At 42.6% G+C, this 22,518-nt stretch overlaps 2 protein-coding genes across 16 annotated transcripts in view; one reads left to right on the top strand and one right to left on the bottom strand.

Annotated features, from left to right (window-relative positions):
* LCORL (ligand dependent nuclear receptor corepressor like) overlaps positions 1-21,684 on the bottom strand; it is a 182,293-nt gene extending 160,609 nt beyond the window's left edge. For 5 of the 15 annotated variants that reach the window (XM_073342419.1, XM_073342418.1, XM_073342415.1 and 2 more), the window contains exon 1: positions 21,361-21,683. In XM_073342419.1, coding sequence (XP_073198520.1) covers positions 21,361-21,523 — 163 coding nt within the window. In that variant the 5' untranslated portion in view covers positions 21,524-21,683. Of the gene's footprint in view, positions 1-21,360 lie in introns of all 15 variants that reach the window. The other 10 variants (XM_073342427.1, XM_073342423.1, XM_073342429.1 and 7 more) reach the window with 10 other exon arrangements.
* Positions 4,066-7,093, top strand: LOC140910718 (uncharacterized). Its single transcript, XM_073342414.1, has 2 exons — positions 4,066-4,903; positions 5,188-7,093. The coding sequence occupies exons 1-2, from the start codon at positions 4,684-4,686 to the stop codon at positions 5,949-5,951; spliced, it is 984 nt and encodes a 327-aa protein (XP_073198515.1). The 5' UTR covers positions 4,066-4,683; the 3' UTR covers positions 5,952-7,093.
* Positions 21,685-22,518: the final 834 nt, after the last annotated feature.

Genomic DNA, 22,518 nt, shown 5'->3' with positions numbered 1-22,518 from the left:
TCCCCCCCAATAAGATGGCCGCTTACAACCACTGTTTCAATTGAGACAGAAGCCCGACAGTTCTCAAAAGAGTTAGAATGTCACTTTATAGTCAAGGGACTAGACAGGATACTGAGACAATTGGGGACTGAACAGAAGAGAAGATCAAAAGGTGCAGGAGGAGCCTGAAGGGTGGAGCAAGGGAAGAAGGAAGCTAATTAAGGTGGAATAAGGAAAGGGCAAGAGGGAGAATGTGAGAGGAAAGAAAAGAAGGAAGGTAAGCACAGTAAAAGCAGGGGACAAGTGGAGGAACACAGAGGGAGGATGCATATGTGATAGCTCCCTATCCTGTCTAGTTAAGGAGAGAAAGAGAATCAGAGATCCCCACATCCTAGGTATAGGAGAGGTAAGCAGAGTTCCCTCTGAGTAGCAAACAGGGAAAGACCTGCATTTTTTAGAATATTTCAGATTGAATTTTGAATCAGAGATCACTTCATACACATTTGGAGGTAGCCCTCTGCACCAAAGAGGAAAAACCGATCTGAAGATAATTGAAAATGTGATAAACAACTTTTTTGGGAGAGAAGGTCTGACAGTTTTTGAATGCTTGAAATTCACATTACTGAAGCAAGGTCCACACAGCTCAGATGATTTTGGGAGGTGGGGGGGGAGGGGGCGGAGGAGGCGGTAGTTAGGTTGAATTTAGCACAAGTGTACCAGGAGAAACGGAAGCAAATAAAGACAGCATATGATTGGGAGGAGGATGAAAGATGCTCATTACTACTAAACTTGCACTCAGCAAAAATGACATCAGAGGGAATGCTGGTAAAAAGATTAATTTAAATCCAAACCACAAGATAATAGAAGTGTAGATAATTGCATAAGTTCTGAGACTCCATTTTGTTTTGTATTTATTAAAAACCAATAAAAAGAGGTAGCTACATACCAAATGCATACAAAACTTAATTGTCTGCTTTCGTGCCAGGCTACAGAAGTCACTTTGGTAAGGAGTCTCTGTATGCACTTTATCTTATGCCTAAAATACCAGATACATTCAGATGCACATTTCCTACGCAATAGGGCAAACCTTGCTCATCCTGATATCTCACTACAGTGATTCTCAGCCTTTTCCATTCTAGGACCCCTCATGATCCCCTCCAATTTAACTAGGACACTAGTTAGGAACTTCCACTCCCATTTAGCAATGAGGTGGACAGGTTGACTGTATTCCCATCCTGCCTACCCCACCCTGTTATTCTTCCCCCACCTCTGATCTTATCTTCCCTCCACCTCAGCCCCTCCCAGCACCTCTCCACACACATGCCCACTTCACTGCATTTTAGTCAGACTGGTTCCATATTTTTGTCCATGCTACGTGGATAATAATGGAGGAACACAGAGGACAAGAGAGACAAAATCCTTGCTTTCACCTGCAATGCCCAGCAGCTCACAGCAACTGGAAAGAGCAGTTGCAGAGAAAGTCCTCCTCAGTCCCTGCTGCCCCAAAATGGTGCATGCATAGCTCAGTTGTCATGTAGGAGCCCTTTGGGGATGAAGCACGATCAACGCATATGGTATAAGAATTTAGATGTAAAACTTCTGAGTTTCTGTGAACTGAAATTTCAGAGGTTTACAATCTGGCCAAATTTAAGTGAGTTTTCATGAGACTGGCACAGGGGCAACTCACCGGCCAAATGTCAAGTCCCTGCTCCAAAATACAGAGGCACTAGAACTTAACAGAACTGGTAAGATTTAAACACACACACCACACACACACACACACACACACCCAACGGCAAAACAAAATTCCTTAATCTCGCTCTCATTTTAGCTGAAACTTCCAAAAAAATTGAGCTTGAGGCAGACACCCACCATGAACATTTCAGCCTCAATGGCTATTTGGCAAAGTTATAAGCAACTAAAAGCAGAATCTTATAATGGAATGTGTCAACCTTAACTTCAGTAAAACCTAAAGTATGGTCCCAAAAGTCATTCACACTGTTATTTTAAGAAATACTTAACTGCATGTTGGAAATCAACCCTTAGAAATTCATACTAAGTTACCCACATTTGCTCTTCTGGGGAGTAATCCCAAGAGGTAATGAGGGCCTGTAATTCCAAGTACAATGTTTGACAACTGTGGATGCCTGTTCCCCATCAGAACTATGCCCCTAACAATTTCATAATTGGATTTAATGTATTGATAAGTAAAAGTGACCATAAACACTATACCATGGAGACTCCAAAAAGGGAGGTCTTCCAGGTTAAAAGAAGCCATACTTTCCCTGACCAAGTTAGTACTGCTAGCATTAGACCTATTTAAAAAACAGTGCATGAAACCTCAGTTTTCTAGCTCCATGCTCAAAGCTATAAATTATCAAACCCTCTCAACTCAGTGGAATGCAATTAGGAAATGAATGAATGTTCACACTGCCCTCTACTGACCTATTGCTAGCTCAGCAGATTCTTTACATACTTATTTGTACACTAGCATTCAGCTCATTGCTACTATGGTAGTTAGAATTGTTCACTTCTACAGTTTTGATCAGTCCTCTGAGGGAACATGGGCAAAAGGAGAAGACAAGTTCTTTTAAAAATTTACATTTTGGATAATTATCCTTAGCACCTTTATATTCTATGATACTTCCAACATAATAGTATGCTGCAAATGTACTAAAATTATAATATCCTTCATTATGAACTTTGTTCATTAGATGAAAATAAAGTAATCAAATTAATCTCTCGTTTAATTCCACTGCCTTCCAGTGTGCTTATGGACCTTAATGGCCTTGCACTAAAAATCTGAAAGAAAATGGTTAATAGAGGACAATTGTTAGACTTCAGAAACACAATGGCTCCTCCATTGCAGCAATTCTCAAACTCCGGGTCACGACCCCAGAGTGGGTCATTACCAATTTTAATGGGGTCTCCAGTGCTGGTGTTAGACTGGCTGGGGCCCAGGGCTAAAGCTGAAGCCTGAGCCCCACCACTCTGGGCTCAGGCTTCGGCTTCAGCCCTGAGTGACAGGGCTCAGGGTACAGACCCCTTTGTCCAGGGGGTTGGGATGGGGGAGGGGAAAATGGGAGATCAGGTTTTGGCCCTGCCTGAAGCAGTGGGGCTCAGGCTTCAGCTCCCCCTCTTGGGGTCATGTAGTAATTTTTGTTGTCAGAAGGGGGTCACGGTGCAATGAAGTTTGAGAACCCCTGCTCTAACGAACATCTTACTTTTAAGGATTTTAAGTGACATGGAAGCGATCCTTATTGACTTATGATCTTTTAAAGACTTCACATCTGAAAAGTATTTTACAATACAGAGGTTTCATTTTCCAAAGCTCTCTTCCTCCCACAAGAAGTACCTGCTTCCTCCTGATGTAAAACCTGACCTAATTTTTAGATCTCCACAGTTTATGTTATGGGGAAGGTTGCTGCCATGCTGCAGTCAAGGTTCAGCCAAGCTTTCTGTTTAAAATCTACATACATACATACTTGGATTGCCTCAAGTTTTAGTGCACCATTGGGGCCCAAGGGATGGCTAATGATGCATGCAGATTTGGGGTCATCTGATCAAAGGTTCTCTCAGATACTGAACCCCTTCCCTCCTTTAAGGAGTTGATTTTAATACTCAAATTGTTCGAAAAATCCATCTTGAAAATTGACAGATCAACAGTAGCTGGAAAAGACTTTGTGGTGCAAGTTTAAAGGAGATGAAGCTGAAACATAACTTGCTTTTAAATTGTTCAGATTCTTGGTTTTTTGGGGCAGAGCTAGTGGAAAAAACTAAGACGCTAACCCTCATAAAAGGTATATTATTGGACTGCCCCTGAGCTCAGCTATTCAATGGCACCAGGAACCAGTTCAGAAATTTTTCCAAAAATCGGTCACTTCTGCTATAGCATGAATGATGTGGGCCTCTTGGAGAACTTCAGTACTGCACAGAAAAATGCCCATAAAGCAGGGTGGATACAAATCAATGATTTAAAAACCAGATTTTTTTTATTTTTGATTAAATGCTTTGAGGAAAAAACCTATCTAGATATCTCTAGCTATAACGTATCATAATTAAAACCATCTTTAATCATGGAATAGGGATTATAAATTCTAATTCTATAGTATGAGACAATATATTCATGTAACATTTAAGAAAAGTTTTGTAAATGAGTTCCAATAGTTCACGGATTGGGGACCCAATCTTAGGAGTTCTAAGGGCTTCTGTATAGATTATTTAGGTTAATCTTTCTATCTACCCAATGGGACTCAGTGCTCAGTCTAGAAGATACCGTCAGAGATGCTTAGTTTTGCAGTTCTCAAACTGTGGATTTGTGTCTCCAGAGACAACATGATAACATAAAAAATGTTTTAAATAAATAAATATTATATATATATGAAAGAGGGAGAAAGAGAGAGAGAGAGAGAGAGAGAGAACAGACCTCAACCCTGTTGTCTATCTGCAAATTTGCGTGTACGAAGAGTCAATCCCTTACCTCTCTCTAAACGTGCAAAGTTTCAAAAAGTCCAAAGGATAGAAGATTGTTCTGGACAAGGAGAAGAAGTCTGGAGATAAATGTGAGAAGGGAGGGATAGGCAATAGAAACAAAAGTGAAGCTGTTTAAGCAGCATATTTCAGAAGTCTTGAGGTCTTTCTGAGTGTAACCTTCATTATCTGAGATCTACTATACCATTCTCTCACTAGAAGGGAAAACCTATAATGGCAGCAGGCCGTAAGAGAGACCCAGTTTGGGAATATTTTAATGAAGTTCCTCTACCTGTGGGTAAGACAGGCACGCGTGCAAAATGCAAACAGCGCAACAAAGAAATGCAAGGCCTGGTTGCCCAGATGAAACAACATCATGAGAAGTGTTCCTTCTCAGGAGGAAGCTGGGTTGAAGTTGATGAAAGAAACTTGTCTGAACATGCAGGATCTTCAGGTTGGTAAACTTTTTTTTTATTTCATACTGCTTTCTTAAGGACTGCTTGTCTTCCTTCTGGACTATTCTTGAATTCTCATGTTTGAGCAAAAATATATAGTTGTTGTTCTATGGTACTATGATTTTAGATGCAGTTGTGATAAAAAAATAAATAGCTGAAATAGGCAGATCTTCCTTTTACGGTTTCACCTTTAAAGTAGTACTGAGTGTCAGTGAATGCAATGAATAATTCTAAATGAGCACTATAGTAATAATAAATAACTGCATTGACTTATTTTGTTTAGGAGAATCCATCCTCAACATACAGGATTCTGAAGACTATCCACCTTCAAGATCACCATTATTTTCTATAGTTTCAGAGTTATCTGCCAGGGATAGTGTTTCAGTCACATCATGTATGTCACATAGCCACAGTATATCACCTGTAGCAAAAAGAAGAAAAAATCATCCAGAAACAACCATAGATAACTTTGTGATAAGAACCAGCAGATCACAAAAAGAGGTGATTGATGAAAAAGTTGCCTGGTTTGTTTATGCAACCAACTCTCTTTTCTGTATGATTGAGAATCCACACTTCATTAACATGGTTCAGTCATTAAGACCAGGAGACAGTCCACCCAACAGAGCAGATGCAACAGGCAAATTGCTGGATAAAGTGTATGAAAGAGAAATTGAGCAGTGTGCAAAAGGTCTAGAGGGTGAAATTGTTAACCTGAGTCTTGATGGGTGGAACAATGTCCACAATGATGCTGTTGTATGTGCTTGTGTGACAACAGAAGGAGGGAAGAACTTCCCTCCAGAAACAACTGATACATCAGGAAATGCGCACACAGCAGAATACTTACAAGAAGTAGCAGTAAAAGCTATAACAAACGGTGAAAAAAATTTTCAAATGGCTAGTATGCAGCTTGGTCACAGACAATGCTGCAAATGTATCCAAGATGAAAAGAAATTTAGAAGAGAGTCCCAAGCTAATACTATACGGTTGCAGAGCTCATTTGATGCACCTCCTAGCCAAAGACTTCAGTGTTCCAGAAATAAAGGCTAATGTTGTTGAAATTGCAAAATACTTCCGTGACAACCACTTTGCAGCAGCTGCTCTGAAAAAAGCGGGAGGAACCAAGCTAATTCGCCCACAAGACATGTGATGGAACTCCGTAGTGGACTGTTTTGAGCACTATATCAAGAACTGGCCTAATCTGATGTCAGTTTGTGAACAAAATTTGAAAAAATAGATGGCACTGTCACAGCCAAAGTTCTCAACATTGGGCTTAAGAGAAATGTTGACTGCATGCCGAGCACCCTGAAGCCTATTTCTGTAGCCTTGAACAAAATGCAGGGAAATAGCTGTTTTATTGTTGACGCTGTTGAAATTTGGAAGGAACCGAGTGAGATCTTAAAAACAGAAATATGCAATGACAGAGTTAAATTACAAGCATTAAAAAAAAACGAATGGGACAAGCACTATCTCCAGCTCATTTTCTTGCAAATATTCTCAATATTCGGTACCAGGGTCAAACCTTAATTGCTGAAGAGGAGGAGTTGGCTAGGACATGGGCATCCAGCAATCATCCCTCCGTAATGCCAACTATAATAAACTTCAGAGCTAAGGGTGAACCATTCAAAGAAAATATATGTTTGTTGATGATGTTTTAAAGAAAGTCACACCAGTTCACTGGTGGAAGTCGCTTAAGAACTTGGATTCAGAGAGTGTTGAAGTGATGATCTCACTTTGAACAGCAGTAGCTTCTTCCACCAGCGTAGAAAGAATATTTTCTTCCTTTGAACTAATTCATTCCAAATTGAGAAATCGTTTGGGACCTGAAAAAGCAGGAAAGCTTGTTTTTCTTTTCCAGATTATGAACAAACATGAAACGGACAGTGAAGACAACTGAGTTAGTTGCAGAAGCCAGTATTTTAAGTTTCTCATGTTGACCTGGCTGACGTAGTCGATTTAATTTTTTTTAATATTTCATTTAACTATTTTAGTTAAAACAATTTAAACAAAAACAAACCTGCTTTTAGAAAACTTGAATGTTTAACTAAATTCAAAAATTCATATGCTTGTTTTGTGAAAATATTATATATTTGTTGTGGAAGAAAAAAAATCCAGAATACATAATGTTGTTGCTTTAGTTAAATAAAACAATTTAAATGTTTGTCTGGTGATGTTCTCCTCCTAATACAGCCTGGCAAGAAAATCCTCCAATATTAATGATTAACCTGTTGAATTAAAGATAGTTCACCTCCCAATGACTTCATAAATATCTGCTTCTGTCAAGGTTCCTCCCCCACTCTGAACTCTAGGGTACAGATGTGGGGACCTGCATGAAAAACCTCCTAAGCTTATCTTTACCAGCTTAGGTCAAAACTTCCCCAAGGTACAAAATATTCCACCCGTTGTCCTTGGACTGGCCGCTACCACCACCAAACTAATACTGGTTACTGGGGAAGAGCTGTTCGGACGCGTCCTTCCCCCCAAAATACTTCCCAAAACCTTGCACCCCACTTCCTGGACAAGGTTTGGTAAAAAGCCTCACCAATTTGCCTAGGTGACTACAGACCCAGACCCTTGGATCTTAAGAACAATGAACAATCCTCCCAACACTTGCACCCCCCCTTTCCTGGGAAATGTTGGATAAAAAGCCTCACCAATTTGCATAGGTGACCACAGACCCAAACCCTTGGATCTGAGAACAATGAAAAAGCATTCAGTTTTTTTACAAGAAGACTTTTAATTAAAAAAATAGAAGTAAATAGAAATAAAGAAATCCCCCCTGTAAAATCAGGATGGTAGATATCTTACAGGGTAATTAGATTAAAAAACATAGAGAACCCCTCTAGGCAAAACCTTAAGTTACAAAAAAGATACACAGACAGAAATAGTTATTCTATTCAGCACAATTCTTTTCTCAGCCATTTAAAGAAATCATAATCTAACACATACCTAGCTAGATTACTTACTAAAAGTTCTAAGACTCCATTCCTGGTCTATCCCCGGTAAAGACCAGCATATAGACAGACTATAGACAGACACACAGACCCTTTGTTTCTCTACCTCCTCCCAGCTTTTGGAAGTATCTTGTCTCCTCATTGGTCATTTTGATCAGGTGCCAGCGAGGTTACCTTTAGCTTCTTCACCCTTTACAGGTGAGAGGAGCTTTCCCCTGGCCAGGAGGGATTTCAAAGGGGTTTACCCTTCCCTTTATATTTATGACAGCTTCAATTACCTTTGGTAAATGAAATAACCAAATGATCATCAGAAAATTAATCTGAGAAGTTTAAAAAAAAAAAAAACTTTAAAAATGTATAGTGTGTACCTTCTAAAAATGAAACCTCTCTCTATCTCTGAGTTATGAGGAATATCTATTAAGGTTATAACAGCCAACGAGAACGCACTTTTATGTAGAAATCCATGATTAAATCAAGTCTTCCTGACTAATGATTTAAATCAATTTGATTTAAATCAAATCCACCCTGTTATAAAGGTCAAATTTAGGTGTGGATTAGTAAAGGCAGGGTAACTAAACCTGATTTACACTTGACCACTTCACACAAATATCCAAGACTTGCCAGATGTTAACACCTGTTCATCCGTCTGGGACATCACCTTTTGTTACCGACTGTGCCAATAAACTGCTAGAATTCCCCAGAGCAATAGTGCAGCAGAGAGGGCATGGACGTGTATGAACGCCAGTGCAGATGAGGCATTTTGTTGTCTCGGAGTCTGCAAAAGGATATTCGAATTTGATGAAGTGACTACATTCTTGTTTCGTCTTGACATACCTAGTAGAATGTCAGCCTCTGAAGGTGACAGTGACAGTTTTTCTAGAGGCCTTGAAACTCTCATCATTCTTACAACTCTTTCATGTATTCCTAGATTTCAGAGGCAAGAGGACCATCATGACCATCTATTCAGACTTCCCTATTTTTCTGGGCTGTGTAACATGTGATTTCTGATTCCTCTAGCTACAGCCATAGGAGCCGACTCCATGGGTACTCTGTGGCTGGAGCACCTATGGGGAAAGTTAGTGGGTGCTCTGCACCCACCGGCAGCCAAGCTCCCTGCCCCCCTCACCTCACCTCCACGCCGCCTTCTCCACTGAGCGCACCATGTCCCCGCTCCTCCCTCCCTCCCAGCACTTGCCACCGCTAAGCAGCTATAGCAAGCTCTGGGAGGGAGAGCAGGGAGGAGCGGGAATGTAACGTGCTCAGAGCAGGAGACAGCGATTTGGGGAAGGAGTCTAATGGGGCAGGGAGGGGGAGAAGTTGGGACGGGGACTTTGGGGAAGGGGTTGGAATGTGGGCAGGAGGGGGTGGGGCAGGGGTCATGTCTGGGGGGAGGAGGGGGTGTCGTGTACCCACCGGCACCATTAGAAGTCGGTGCCTATGGCTGCAGCTGCACCTCTCCTCAGAAACCAGTGCAAGCTCTGGCCACTTGCTGCAATCGATACCCGAATCGATACAGTTCCACCTAACCGAGAGGGTCAGTTAGAGTGTATGAAGAGGAATGAGAGTTTAGAGTTGTATTGAACATAACTCAGTACAATATAGAAAATGGCAGATGTTAGGAACAGGACAGGTTCAACTTCAGAGAGGCAGAGTTAAGATTTTGTGGAGGTGTGATGGGAGATGTTACCTTAACTCCATACTTGCTGGTTTTCAGAAGATTCAGTTTAGTGACCCTTCAATTTATGGAAAAGCATACGATAGCACCAGGCAACCTTAACGCCACGTTAAAATTTATTTGCTAATGAATTAAGCTACACCACAAAAATATGAATAGTTATAGTGGCCTAACAAGATAACAGCAAGGAAGTTCAAAATAGGTTAGCTCAGATTTTTATGTATACCACTAGTTTCCCTGGAATATACTAGTATGAATTGATCAAATGTTACAAAACCACAGGCTTCTAGGCACAAAGAGTACTTAGAAGATGACTATCTACACTACGTAATTTAACTACTATAATTTGCACCAGTGAGAGTTTACTGGCAGTGTACATCCACACAAGTCATTCTGTTTTGAGTGCAAAGGGTCCACACACAGCACTCCCTGCACGTACAGCATGGTCTGTTACTTGTTCCTTGGAGCAAGTGCATATTGTCTGTTTATATAATGTCGATTTACACTTGTTCACACCATTGCTCTGTTTGATTGCCTGTTTCAAACAGTTCTGTCCTGTATAAGGATCATAACCATCTTTCTTCGTGAACAGCAAGAGATGTCTCCTACACTCCCACAATGGCAGTTTCCATGCAGGAAGGCCACTAAGCTCCCAGTGCACCCGCAGCCAATTAGACACTGGATATGAGTGGAGACTCAGTGTACTTTGATGAGCACAGCCATGTGTGGGGTAGTAGCATTCAAGATAGCAAGGAACCTGATTTTATTCTCTTCCATTTATTCAATAATAAAAGAAAACTAGAAATATAAAATTACATTGTTTTCTAATTGAAGTAAGCGTTTCTTTCTAGAAGCAGACAAGAGTAGTGCAAAGGTAGGACTTCCTTCCAACCACATCAGTGTGGGCACCAGGTAACGTACCACTTTGAGAGAGAAACAAGTAGACCATGGAGAGGAAGGAGAATTATTTGAGGATAGGAGGGGGTATAGCAATACCCCGGCCTATGCATATTTCAATTAATGATCCTTTCTGTTCTTCCTCTTTCAAATCTCAGGAGTGGCAGATCATGCGGAGGCCTGCTGTAGCAATCCCCAACAAAGTATGAATAACGCTTCTCTAACCAGCCATTTAATTTTTCTTATTTTCCACAAGTACTCCTTTTCTTTTTGCAAATACAGACTAACACAGCTGTTACTCTGAAACCTATTTTTCTTGTGTCTCCCCAAATTCATTTGAGAAACAAGAAAGTTAATATATTTTAAGATGCAGGCATTTCATGTCTTCATTTGATTATCTCTGTATCTTCCTTCGCTGCTCTGAAGGCTGGAGTGGCAAGGGAAGAAAATTGTTCAGAGCACCCACATACAGTACTACATTGAGTGCTTTCCTGCATACAAGCTGTTGGAGAGTGGCTTGACAGATAGCTTTGGTAGCTCAGTGCTGTCACTAATGGGTGAGCAAGAGCATTAGGGAATTACACGGGGAGGACTAATTACACTTCTGCAGCTACAAGGTTTGTATTTCCTGTCCATACTGGCACTGCACAAGAGCTGAGTGACTGGGGCAGGATGCAATGGTAGTCTACACACACTCTGAGTAAATCACAATAGTGGTTTAAACAACTCTGCACTGTTGGAAGGAACTGTGTATGAAAAATTTTTTACAGGAGTGCTAAGGAACTATAAAGGTGGTGATATCACAAAAATGCTGTACTTCAGAAAAGTCTTTTGATTGAGATAAAGAACTACCATGACAAACGCACTGAAGACAGGTTTCAGAGTAACAGCCGTGTTAGTCTGTATTCGCAAAAAGAAAAGGAGGACTTGTGGCACCTTAGAGACTAACCAATTTATTAGAGCATAAGCTTTCGTGAGCTACAGCTCACTTCTTCAGATGCATATCGTGGAAACTGCAGCAGGCTTTATATATACACAGAGAATATGAAACAATACCTATTCCCACCCCACTGTCCTGCTGGTAATAGCTTATCTAAAGTGATTTCCAGCACAAATCCAGGTTTTCTCACCCTCCACCCCCCCACACAAATTCACTCTCCTGCTGGTGATAGCCCATCCAAAGTGATAACTCTTTACACAATGTGCATGACAATTAAGCTGGGCTATTTCCTGCATAAATCCAGGTTCTCACATCCCCCCCACCCCCATACACACACAAACTCACTCTCCTGCTGGTAATAGCTCATCCAAACTGACCACTCTTCAAGTTAAAATCCAAGTTAAACCAGAACATCTGGGGGGGGGGGGGTAGGAAAAAACAAGAGGAAACAGGCTACCTTGCATAATGACTTAGCCACTCCAAGTCTCTATTTAAGCCTAAATTAATAGTATCCAATTTGCAAATGAATTCCAATTCAGCAGTTTCTCGCTGGAGTCTGGATTTGAAGTTTTTTTGTTTTAAGATAGCGACCTTCATGTCTGTGATCGCGTGACCAGAGAGATTGAAGTGTTCTCCGACTGGTTTATGAATGTTATAATTCTTGACATCTGATTTGTGTCCATTTATTCTTTTACGTAGAGACTGTCCAGTTTGACCAATGTACATGGCAGAGGGGCATTGCTGGCACATGATGGCATATATCACATTGGTGGATGTGCAGGTGAACGAGCCTCTGATAGTGTGGCTGATGTTATTAGGCCCTGTGATGGTGTCCCCTGAATAGATATGTGGGCACAGTTGGCAACGGGCTTTGTTGCAAGGATAAGTTCCTGGGTTAGTGGTTCTGTTGTGTGGTATGTGGTTGTTGGTGAGTATTTGCTTCAGGTTGCGGGGCTGTCTGTAGGCAAGGACTGGCCTGTCTCCCAAGATTTGTGAGAGTGTTGGGTCATCCTTTAGGATAGGTTGTAGATCCTTAATAATGCGTTGGAGGGGTTTTAGTTGGGGGCTGAAGGTGACGGCTAGTGGCGTTCTGTTATTTTCTTTGTTAGGCCTGTCCTGTAGTAGGTAACTTCTGGGAACTCTTCTGGCTCTATCAATCTGTTTCTTTACTTCTGCAGGTGGGTATTGTAGTTCTAAGAAAGCTTGACAGAGATCTTGTAGGTGTTTGTCTCTGTCTGAGGGGTTGGAGCAAATGCGGTTGTATCGCAGAGCTTGGCTGTAGACGATGGATCGTGTGGTGTGGTCAGGGTGAAAGCTGGAGGCATGCAGGTAGGAATAGCGGTCAGTAGGTTTCCGGTATAGGGTGGTGTTTATGTGACCATTGTTTATTAGCACTGTAGTGTCCAGGAAGTGGATCTCTTGTGTGGACTGGACCAGGCTGAGGTTGGTGGTGGGATGGAAATTGTTGAAATCATGGTGGAATTCCTCAAGGGCTTCTTTTCCATGGGTCCAGATGATGAAGATGTCATCAATATAGCGCAAGTAGAGTAGGGGCTTTAGGGGACGAGAGCTGAGGAAGCGTTGTTCTAAATCAGCCATAAAAATGTTGGCATACTGTGGGGCCATGCGGGTACCCATAGCAGTGCCGCTGATCTGAAGGTATACATTGTCCCCAAATGTGAAGTAGTTATGGGTAAGGACAAAGTCACAAAGTTCAGCCACCAGGTTAGCCGTGACATTATCGGGGATAGTGTTCTTGATGGCTTGTAGTCCATCTTTGTGTGGAATGTTGGTGTAGAGGGCTTCTACATCCATAGTGGCCAGGATGGTGTTATCAGGAAGATCACCGATGGATTGTAGTTTCCTCAGGAAGTCAGTGGTGTCTCGAAGGTAGCTGGGAGTGCTGGTAGCGTAGGGCCTGAGGAGGGAGTCTACATAGCCAGACAATCCTGCTGTCAGGGTGCCAATGCCTGAGATGATGGGGCGCCCAGGATTTCCAGGTTTATGGATCTTGGGTAGTAGATAGAATATCCCAGGTCGGGGTTCCAGGGGTGTGTCTGTGCGGATTTGATCTTGTGCTTTTTCAGGAAGTTTCTTGAGCAAATGCTGTAGTTGCTTTTGGTAACTCTCAGTGGGATCAGAGGGTAATGGCTTGTAGAAACTCGTGTTGGAGAGCTGCCGAGCAGCCTCTTGTTCATATTCCGACCTATTCATGACGACAACAGCACCTCCTTTGTCAGCCTTTTTGATTATGATGTCAGAGTTGTTTCTGAGGCTGTGGATGGCATTGCGTTCCGCATGGCTGAGGTTATGGGGCAAGTGATGCTGCTTTTCCACAATTTCAGCCCGTGCACGTCGGCGGAAGCACTCTATGTAGAAGTCCAGTCTGCTGTTTCGACCTTCAGGAGGAGTCCACCTAGAATCCCTCTTTCTGTAGTGTTGGTTGGGAGACCTCTGTGGATTAGTATGCTGTTCAGAGGTATTTTGGAAATATTCCTTGAGTCGGAGACGTCGAAAATAGGATTCTAGGTCACCACAGAACTGTATCATGTTCGTGGGGGTGGAGGGGCAGAAGGAGAGGCCCCGAGATAGAACAGCTTGCAACAAAGCCCGTTGCCAACTGTGCCCACATATCTATTCAGGGGACACCATCACAGGGCCTAATAACATCAGCCACACTATCAGAGGCTCGTTCACCTGCACATCCACCAATGTGATATATGCCATCATGTGCCAGCAATGCCCCTCTGCCATGTACATTGGTCAAACTGGACAGTCTCTACGTAAAAGAATAAATGGACACAAATCAGATGTCAAGAATTATAACATTCATAAACCAGTCGGAGAACACTTCAATCTCTCTGGTCACGCGATCACAGACATGAAGGTCGCTATCTTAAAACAAAAAAACTTCAAATCCAGACTCCAGCGAGAAACTGCTGAATTGGAATTCATTTGCAAATTGGATACTATTAATTTAGGCTTAAATAGAGACTTGGAGTGGCTAAGTCATTATGCAAGGTAGCCTGTTTCCTCTTGTTTTTTCCTACCCCCCCCCCCAGATGTTCTGGTTTAACTTGGATTTTAACTTGAAGAGTGGTCAGTTTGGATGAGCTATTACCAGCAGGAGAGTGAGTTTGTGTGTGTATGGGGGTGGGGGGGATGTGAGAACCTGGATTTATGCAGGAAATAGCCCAGCTTAATTGTCATGCACATTGTGTAAAGAGTTATCACTTTGGATGGGCTATCACCAGCAGGAGAGTGAATTTGTGTGGGGGGGTGGAGGGTGAGAAAACCTGGATTTGTGCTGGAAATCACTTTAGATAAGCTATTACCAGCAGGACAGTGGGGTGGGAATAGGTATTGTTTCATATTCTCTGTGTATATATAAAGCCTGCTGCAGTTTCCACGATATGCATCTGAAGAAGTGAGCTGTAGCTCACGAAAGCTTATGCACTGAAGACAGACTCACTGTCAAGGACAACATCATGGAAGCAAGAGACAAAGCTCTTCCAACAGCCAGCCCACAGTCATGGAATAATCTTTCACAAAAGCATCATGGATACTCATTAAGACAAAATTCAAAACCCATCTTTGCACCAAAACTTTCCAATAATAGGAAAAAAAAAAAAAGAATCAGCCCAGATCCTTGGAATCTGATTTAAACATCCTATACAAAAATGCTTTCAAACCAATTATCCAACATTGTGAACACCACAATTATCAGAAAATAAAATTAGACGAGAAAAAATGAAAGTGAATTTTCTGTATTCATCATCTAAATTGAGGGAAGTGGGAAAAGTTAATAAATTGGGATCTTAAAGTTTAAATTTTAGAAACGTAAGATTTTAACAACAAAAACAACAAATCTGTGTGTTTCATTTTTAGAGGAACATACAGATGCTGTTTAAACAGATAGTCTCCCTTTCAAATTTTAGAAGTCTAGTTACATTTCCCCCATTTATGCTTGATTTACTCAACATTTCAGTTTCAAGATCAAGAACATACTAACCAGGGTTGCCAAACTGAGGTCCACAGAAGTCTGGCTAGTCAAATGGTGCTGACTACTCCCTTTATTCCAACAGAGGGAAATAGAACTCATGGGAGAGGAAGATGATGTGAATAAAAAGACACTATGATTCCTCTTCCACCAAAAAATGAAGAGGATAAAAAGATTGTTCCCTCTGAGGACAGCTAAACACACAAGCATATTTTCCTAATATTACTTTTCCAAATAAGTAATTTCTATCATTGTCTCAGGGATATTGTGTGATTGCAACAGGGAGGCGAGGTGGTCTCTCTCATCGCAAATGAGGGAAGAGGTAGGCCACACTTTGAAAATGTTGCAGATCCCCTGAAATAGGAAGTTTCATTCTGATTCTAACACTAACAGATTAGGTGGATTCACTAAGCTACAGAGAAAGTTCAAATATAAAAACACTTTGCCACTGTAATAGGGAAATATGAAGATACTTCTGTATCTATTAGGTTTTATATAACCTATATTAAATTACATACAAGAACTATATACTAAAAAAAGTGAAGACTCTGAAGTCAAGCACTCACAAGTAAGGAAGTCTCAAAACTTAAAACTGCTCATGTAACATTCTTTTAACATTTTTTTTTGTATGTAATTTCCTAGGTCCCCTCAAAGCAAACTGAAGAAACAAATTCCATTATGTGGAACCATACTGACCTCCACATGGGTCATCAGCAAGGTTGGGGCCTTTAGATCTACAGTGCAGACCTCTACCACTAGCAACTCCATTAGCTCAACTAAAACTAAAATGTTCTTATCCTCCAAGTGGACATGCCTCTAGGGAGGGATGACATATGCACTTCAGTGAGTTTAGCACCTACCTGCTAGAGAGCAAAGGAATGTAGAGATTCTAGAAATCTGGACTAAAATTCAAGGTTCTGAAGGAGAGTGCACTCTAGTGGTTATAAATCTTTCTGCCACTGTATTCCCATCCTAGAATCATAGAATCATAGAATATCAGGGTTGGAAGGGACCCCAGAAGGTCATCTAGTCCAACCCCCTGCTCAAAGCAGGACCAATTCCCAGTTAAATCATCCCAGCCAGGGCTTTGTCTACCCCAACCCCATTAACCTTCCCCCACCTCTGATCCCATCTTCCCCTCCATCTCAGCCCCTCCCAGCACCTCTCCACTGCATTTTAGTCAGACTGGTTCCATCTTTTAGTCCATACTACCTGGACAATAATGGAGGGACACAGGGGACAAGAGAGACAAAATCCTTGCTTTCACCTGCAATGCCCAGCAGCCCACAGCAACTGGAAAGAGCAGTTGCAGAGAAAGTCCTCCTCAGTCCCTGCTGTCCCGAAATGGTGCATGCATAGCTCAGTTGTCATGTAGGAGCCCTTTGGGGACGAAGCATGATCAATGCATATGGAATAAGAATTTAGATGTAAAACTTCTACTGAGCTTGTGTGAACTCTAATTTCAGAGGTTTACAAATCTGGCCAAATTTAAGTGAATTTTCATGAGACTGGCACAGGGGCAACTCACCGGCCAAATGTCAAATCCCAGCTCGAAAACACAGAGGTACTAGAACTTAACAGAAGTGGTAAGATTTAAAACAAAAAAAAAACAAAAAAAAAACCAAAAAAACACAAAAAACCACACACCCTCACCCACCCACCAGCAAAATAAAATTCCTTAATCCCTCTCATTTTAGCTGAAACTTCCAAAAAAACTGAGCTTGAGGCAAAAAGAAAAGGAGTACTTGTGGCACCTTAGAGACTAACCAATTTATTTCAGCATGAGCTTTCGTGAGCTATGAAGTGAGCTGTAGCTCACGAAAGCTCATGCTCAAATAAATTGGTTAGTCTCTAAGGTGCCACAAGTACTCCTTTTCTTTTTGCGAATACAGACTAACACGGCTGTTACTCTGAAACCTGAGCTTGAGGCAGACACCCAGCATGAACATTTCAACCTCAATGGCTATTTGGCAAAGTTATAAGCAACTAAAAGCAGAATCTTATAATGGAATGTGTTAACCTTAACAATAAAATCTAAAGTATGGTCCCAAAAGTCATTCACACTGTTATTTTAAGAAATACTTAACTGCATGTTAGAAATCCACCCTTAAAAATTCATACTAAATTACCCACATCTGCTCATCTGGGGAGTAATCCCAAGAGGCAATGAGGACCTGTAATTCCAAGTACAATGTCTGACAACTGTGGGTGCCTAATCCCCATCAGAACTGTGCGCCTAACAATTTCATAGAAATTGGATTTAATGTATTGATAAGTGACCGTTGACACTATTCCATGGAGACTCCAAAAAGGGATGCCTCCCAGGCTAAAAGGAGCCATACTTCCCTTGACTAAGTTAGTAGTGCTAGCATTAGACCTATTTTTTCTTTTTTTAAAAAAAGGGAAACAGTGCATGAAACCTCAGTTTTCTAGCTCCATGCTCATAAAGCTATAAAATTATCAAACCCTCTCAACTCAGTAGAATACAATTAGGAAAGGAATGAATGTTATAAAGTTTTTATTCAAAAAGACAAGACTTTTTCTGCAAACATTCTGATACCTGTATATGCCTATGTAGAATCTCTTTCGCAATTGGAAAGACATTTCTTCTGAGTCTACATCCTTCAAGAACTGTTACCAAATGAGTTTAGATTTTCAATCACTCCAGTTTTTTAAGGTGAGAAATGTTATTCAAGACTCTAAATGTTCTGGTATTTTCATTTAGAGTTCCATCACTTCTTCAGTTTCTCAAACTCTTAAAAATCTGAACCAAAAAACTCAAACATACAAAATTATGTCCAACTGTTCACTAATGAAAGAAACAAAGTTTGATTCTGTCCCTTAACTTCGCACTGAACAATGCCTTATTCGGCAAGTAGTCATTTGTTGAAATTAAAGGTAATACTCAATATAACCTAGGATGGCAGAACTGAGTCATTGGTCTGTTAGATAAAGTCCCTTTAGACTGACTCAGTTTATCTTTCTTATAAAAATCAGTATATGATTATTCATCTTAGAATAATAATGTAACACTGAAATAACCCATGCAAAGCACTTTGTAGCACTTTTCATCTGAGGATCTCAAAGAGATGCTAATGACCAAGTTTGGCATCAATAAATTGTGAGATATCAGAAACAAAGTGGTTCTATCTCAGAGTTAGAAATGAACTGCTAGATTTGTTTAAGAATCCAGATTTCCCTCCTTCGTCACATGATCTAACCAATAAGTTGACATATATGAATGAGTTAACCTAGCTGTTTTGTTCTACCTTTCATATTTTGTAATTATTTCCTTCAGTTGCTCAGACTCTTCTCCCGTTCTTAACAGCATTTGAGCCTTTCAATCTCTGAAGAAAATCTTCATTGCCTGAAGAAAACTCCAACTACCAAATTAATGGTTTCACCTAATAGCCAACATAATTTATTGAACCAAAGTCCATGAAGTTTCAAAAAGTAGCAAAAGCCTGAAGTACATTTCCATTCTCCTGCCCATCCACTTTCCTGCCATTTTGTTAACGCTCTCTCTTTCTCTCAGCTAAGAACTGCTCAACAAGCCCATATAAGAGTATGTAACTGAGATAGGGACTGTGACTAAACATTAACCCTATAGCAATGTACTTCCTCCTTCGCAGTTATAAAGGGATACATACAATTACTATTAGTTCAATATCAACAGTGTGTTCTGTACTGTAGAGAACAAAGAATCTCTATCCTAAATCCACAATATGAGACAAAGGTAGAAGCAAACACAGAGCACTAAGTGAGAACACGGTGGAGTCTATTTAGGAGTTCAGTAGTTATGTTTTTGTTTTGCATTTAGTGAACCACAGCACACTGACAGTATTAAAACAAAGGGCCTGGTAAAAGTGCTTTTTAAATACAATAGGATTGGGATTTGCTGCACCAGCATAAGGACGACAAACGAGACATGAATGCAGTGCTTAAAATAATTACAATAAAAGAGTAGGGGAAAATTACAAAAGGAATGGTAAAAGTAAGATGTTGGCAAAGTAAAGGAGTCTTAGTTATTCTGTATCTGTGTAATCAAATTGAACTGAAAATTAAGTATTTCTAGCAACAGTATTTCTTTAATTGTTTTAAGTGAACCAACAAGCTCTAAAAATCACACAGACAACTTTGCGTGAAGTTGGGTGAGCATTAGAGCAAACTTGACAAAAAGACTGAAAAAAACAAATAGTGTTCAAACTGAGTTTTAATTTCACACGTTTCTATATTCATTTAGCTAGGACAGAAGCGTGCTGTCATGTGAGGTTTTCCTATCACCAACCTTCACCTTCTATTGGATCCTGTCATGAAGATATAATTTTGCATTTAGGCCATCACAGTAATTTCACGGAATAAAAATGTTAAATGAGTGAAACAAGCTATTTGATATAACTAAAAGATAAGAGAAAGTATTAAGTCTGAGCAGATGGATGACACGTACCTAAGTTTTCCCCCAGAAGCGTATTTAAGAACTATAACTCACACTATAATCCTAATGACACTGTATTTTATTTTCCTACCACAAAAAAAAAAATATATCAAGAAACACTTTTAAAGAAATACTTTTAAACACTTAAGGTGTTTTCTATAACCAAAGCTATAACTTTTTGGGGGGGAGGGGAGAAGAGACAAACAGCCCCCCCACACACACACTTCAAAAGAAAATCTTTCATTTGAAAGAATATTTTTCATCTGCTAACACCAAGAGATCAGGGTGATTTGCAATATACTTTTAAAGTAATATAAATCAGAGCATTACAGGGTTATGGAGACAATTCTTTGCAATGCAGAAGACAGCCTTCATGTAAAGTATATATCAGATATTTAATTCATACTTCAATCTTGGTCTTAGACCCCAAAAATGCTCAGTGAATTCAAGCCTATCATCTCAGCTACCGAGGTGTGTTTTGATGGCTCAGCCATTGGGAAGATCAATGCAAACAGAGTAAAGAATCTGCTATGCCATTTAAAAAGACTGTTTGTTTTACCTGTCTCCCTGACAAGCAAGATCTCAATGTGGGTAATACAAATGAACACCCCCCCCATCTCCAAATATTCACAAACAAGCAAGGCGACTACCCCCCCCCGCTCCAAAAATCTATTCAGAGATCGATCAATATGATAGCGCATATAATAAACAAGGAAGGGGACAGAGAAGGGCGGACAGAGTCATTCTCTATTATCTCATACATTCACCAAGCGGCTGAACAAATCCCCTTCCCGCACCTAGGAGCTGTCTCCAGTCACAGGTGTCCATCCAGCAGCAGCCCAACGTGGCTGGGTATCGACAGACTTCCCCGCAGGCCGAGATAGGGTGTTAAAGCGGGGGTGGCTCGCTGGTGCTCTCCCCCCGTGCGGGGATGTCAGCGCGAAGAAGTTTGAAAGGCACCCAGACTTGCCTCCCCCTGGGCCCTCGGGGAGTCACATGACACAGGGGAACTGCACGAGAGCCTGAGGACAGCCTCGCCGGGGGGGGGGGGGGGAAATAGAAGGAGGGAGTGAGGGGAGAACTGCCGTCGCCATGACAACTTCCAAGGGGGGGAGGGAAAACTTCAAATCCCAACCGTCAGTGCAGGAGCTGCTCCTTCTTAAAGGCGCAAAACACACCCGGATCCCATTCCCCCCTCCCGCCCCCCACGGTGGGGAGGAGGCAGCCGGCGCTCCTCGCACAAGCGAGAAGACGCCTAGACAAAAGGACCCGAACCAAGAAAGGGCCAGCCTGTCTTTCCCATCCCGCCGAGCTCGGCCCCAACGGGACTCGCTACGGCTCTCCCCCCGCCCCTCCGGGTGGAGAAACCCGGGGTTCCAGACCTTCTCCATCTCCTGGGCAGAGACCCTGCGGCGCCGCTTCCACCCGCCGGGAAAGACTCCTGAGCCGCTCCTCCACCGGCGCTACCCTCCCCGCGGCAGAGACCCGGGCTCCGGTCCCCGCCTCCCCCCGACCCCGACCCCGCTCTCCCGCGGCAGAGGAGTCTCCCCTCTCTTACCCACACAGTGCATGAGGCGGTGCCGCCAGGAATCGAGTTCTCGGCGGACTCCCCTGCGCTCCGCCGTGCAGCGGGGACTCCGGCACTGAGGGGAGGAGGAGGAGGCAGCGGCGGCAGGAGGAGCGGGAGCCGCGGCGGCCATTCTGTCTGTTTCCTTTTCCATCTGCCTCTGACCTCACGCCCGCTCATTTACATACGAGCGCGCGCGCCACCAGGAGAGCGCGTGCCCGCGCCTCTTCCCCAGAGGCATCCGGGAGGGGGAGCGCGCACCGCCTGGCGGGTTTGGGAGGGTGATTGACACGTGTCGCCTCCTCTGTCCAGACGAAGTGGGGAGGTGGGTGGAAGCCTCCTCACACAAAGTAGCAGCCAAGGCTCCTCCCACCCTTCTCGGTGGGGCCAGGGCGGGGCAAAAGAAGCGGCTGGACCAGTTGTGGATGTGTCCAAACTTTGTCCAAATTGTTGGGCTGCTTTGGCAACTGGATGTAAACTGGGCCCCCAGGCTGCCCATGGACTACGAATCCCAGAAGGCACCACGCCACCTGCCCGAGCCCAACGCAGAGAGCCAGCAGCATTGCCCCTCGGGAGCGGTAGTCCGTATCTCAGCCCTTCCCCCCTCCACCTGTAGACGGCCGGCTCGCGTGGGGTTGCTACCCAGCCCTGGAGCCACCATGTGAGGTTGGCTGCTACGAAGGTAACAGTGAGGGTTAATAATGGGATCTGATACCATGAGGATGGGCATCTGACAAGTGTCTCACACAGCTGCACCCAGCCTCAGCCCCCAGCACCAAGAGAGTGTGAGCTGGCTGGCATCCTTCCCTGCCCTATCCCCACAGCTGGGAGAAAGTAGGGACAGATTACGGTAAATCCAAGCTCTGGACACAGGGCCTTCCCACAGCTCTGCCCTGACTTGTTTGGGAGGATGGTATAAGGGAGAGGGCTCCCAGAGAGAGTATGTCATGGAGTAATCTCCCCCCACAACCCAGAAAAATCAGGGGACTTCGTTTCCACCTCCATCCTGGGAGAAGCAGGAGAAGCAATTGGAGGACTCTACTACTTACCGTAGCCACTGAGCTATATCTGGTTGGATGGGCGGACCAAACCCACTGCACTCATGCCACACAGAGATCACAGCTGGTATGCGGTGAGGCCCTCCAGTAT

Source organism: Lepidochelys kempii, chromosome 4 (genome assembly GCF_965140265.1).
Source record: "Lepidochelys kempii isolate rLepKem1 chromosome 4, rLepKem1.hap2, whole genome shotgun sequence".
NCBI lineage: Eukaryota > Metazoa > Chordata > Testudines > Cheloniidae > Lepidochelys > Lepidochelys kempii.
This window is presented reverse-complemented; position numbering and strand designations above follow the sequence as displayed.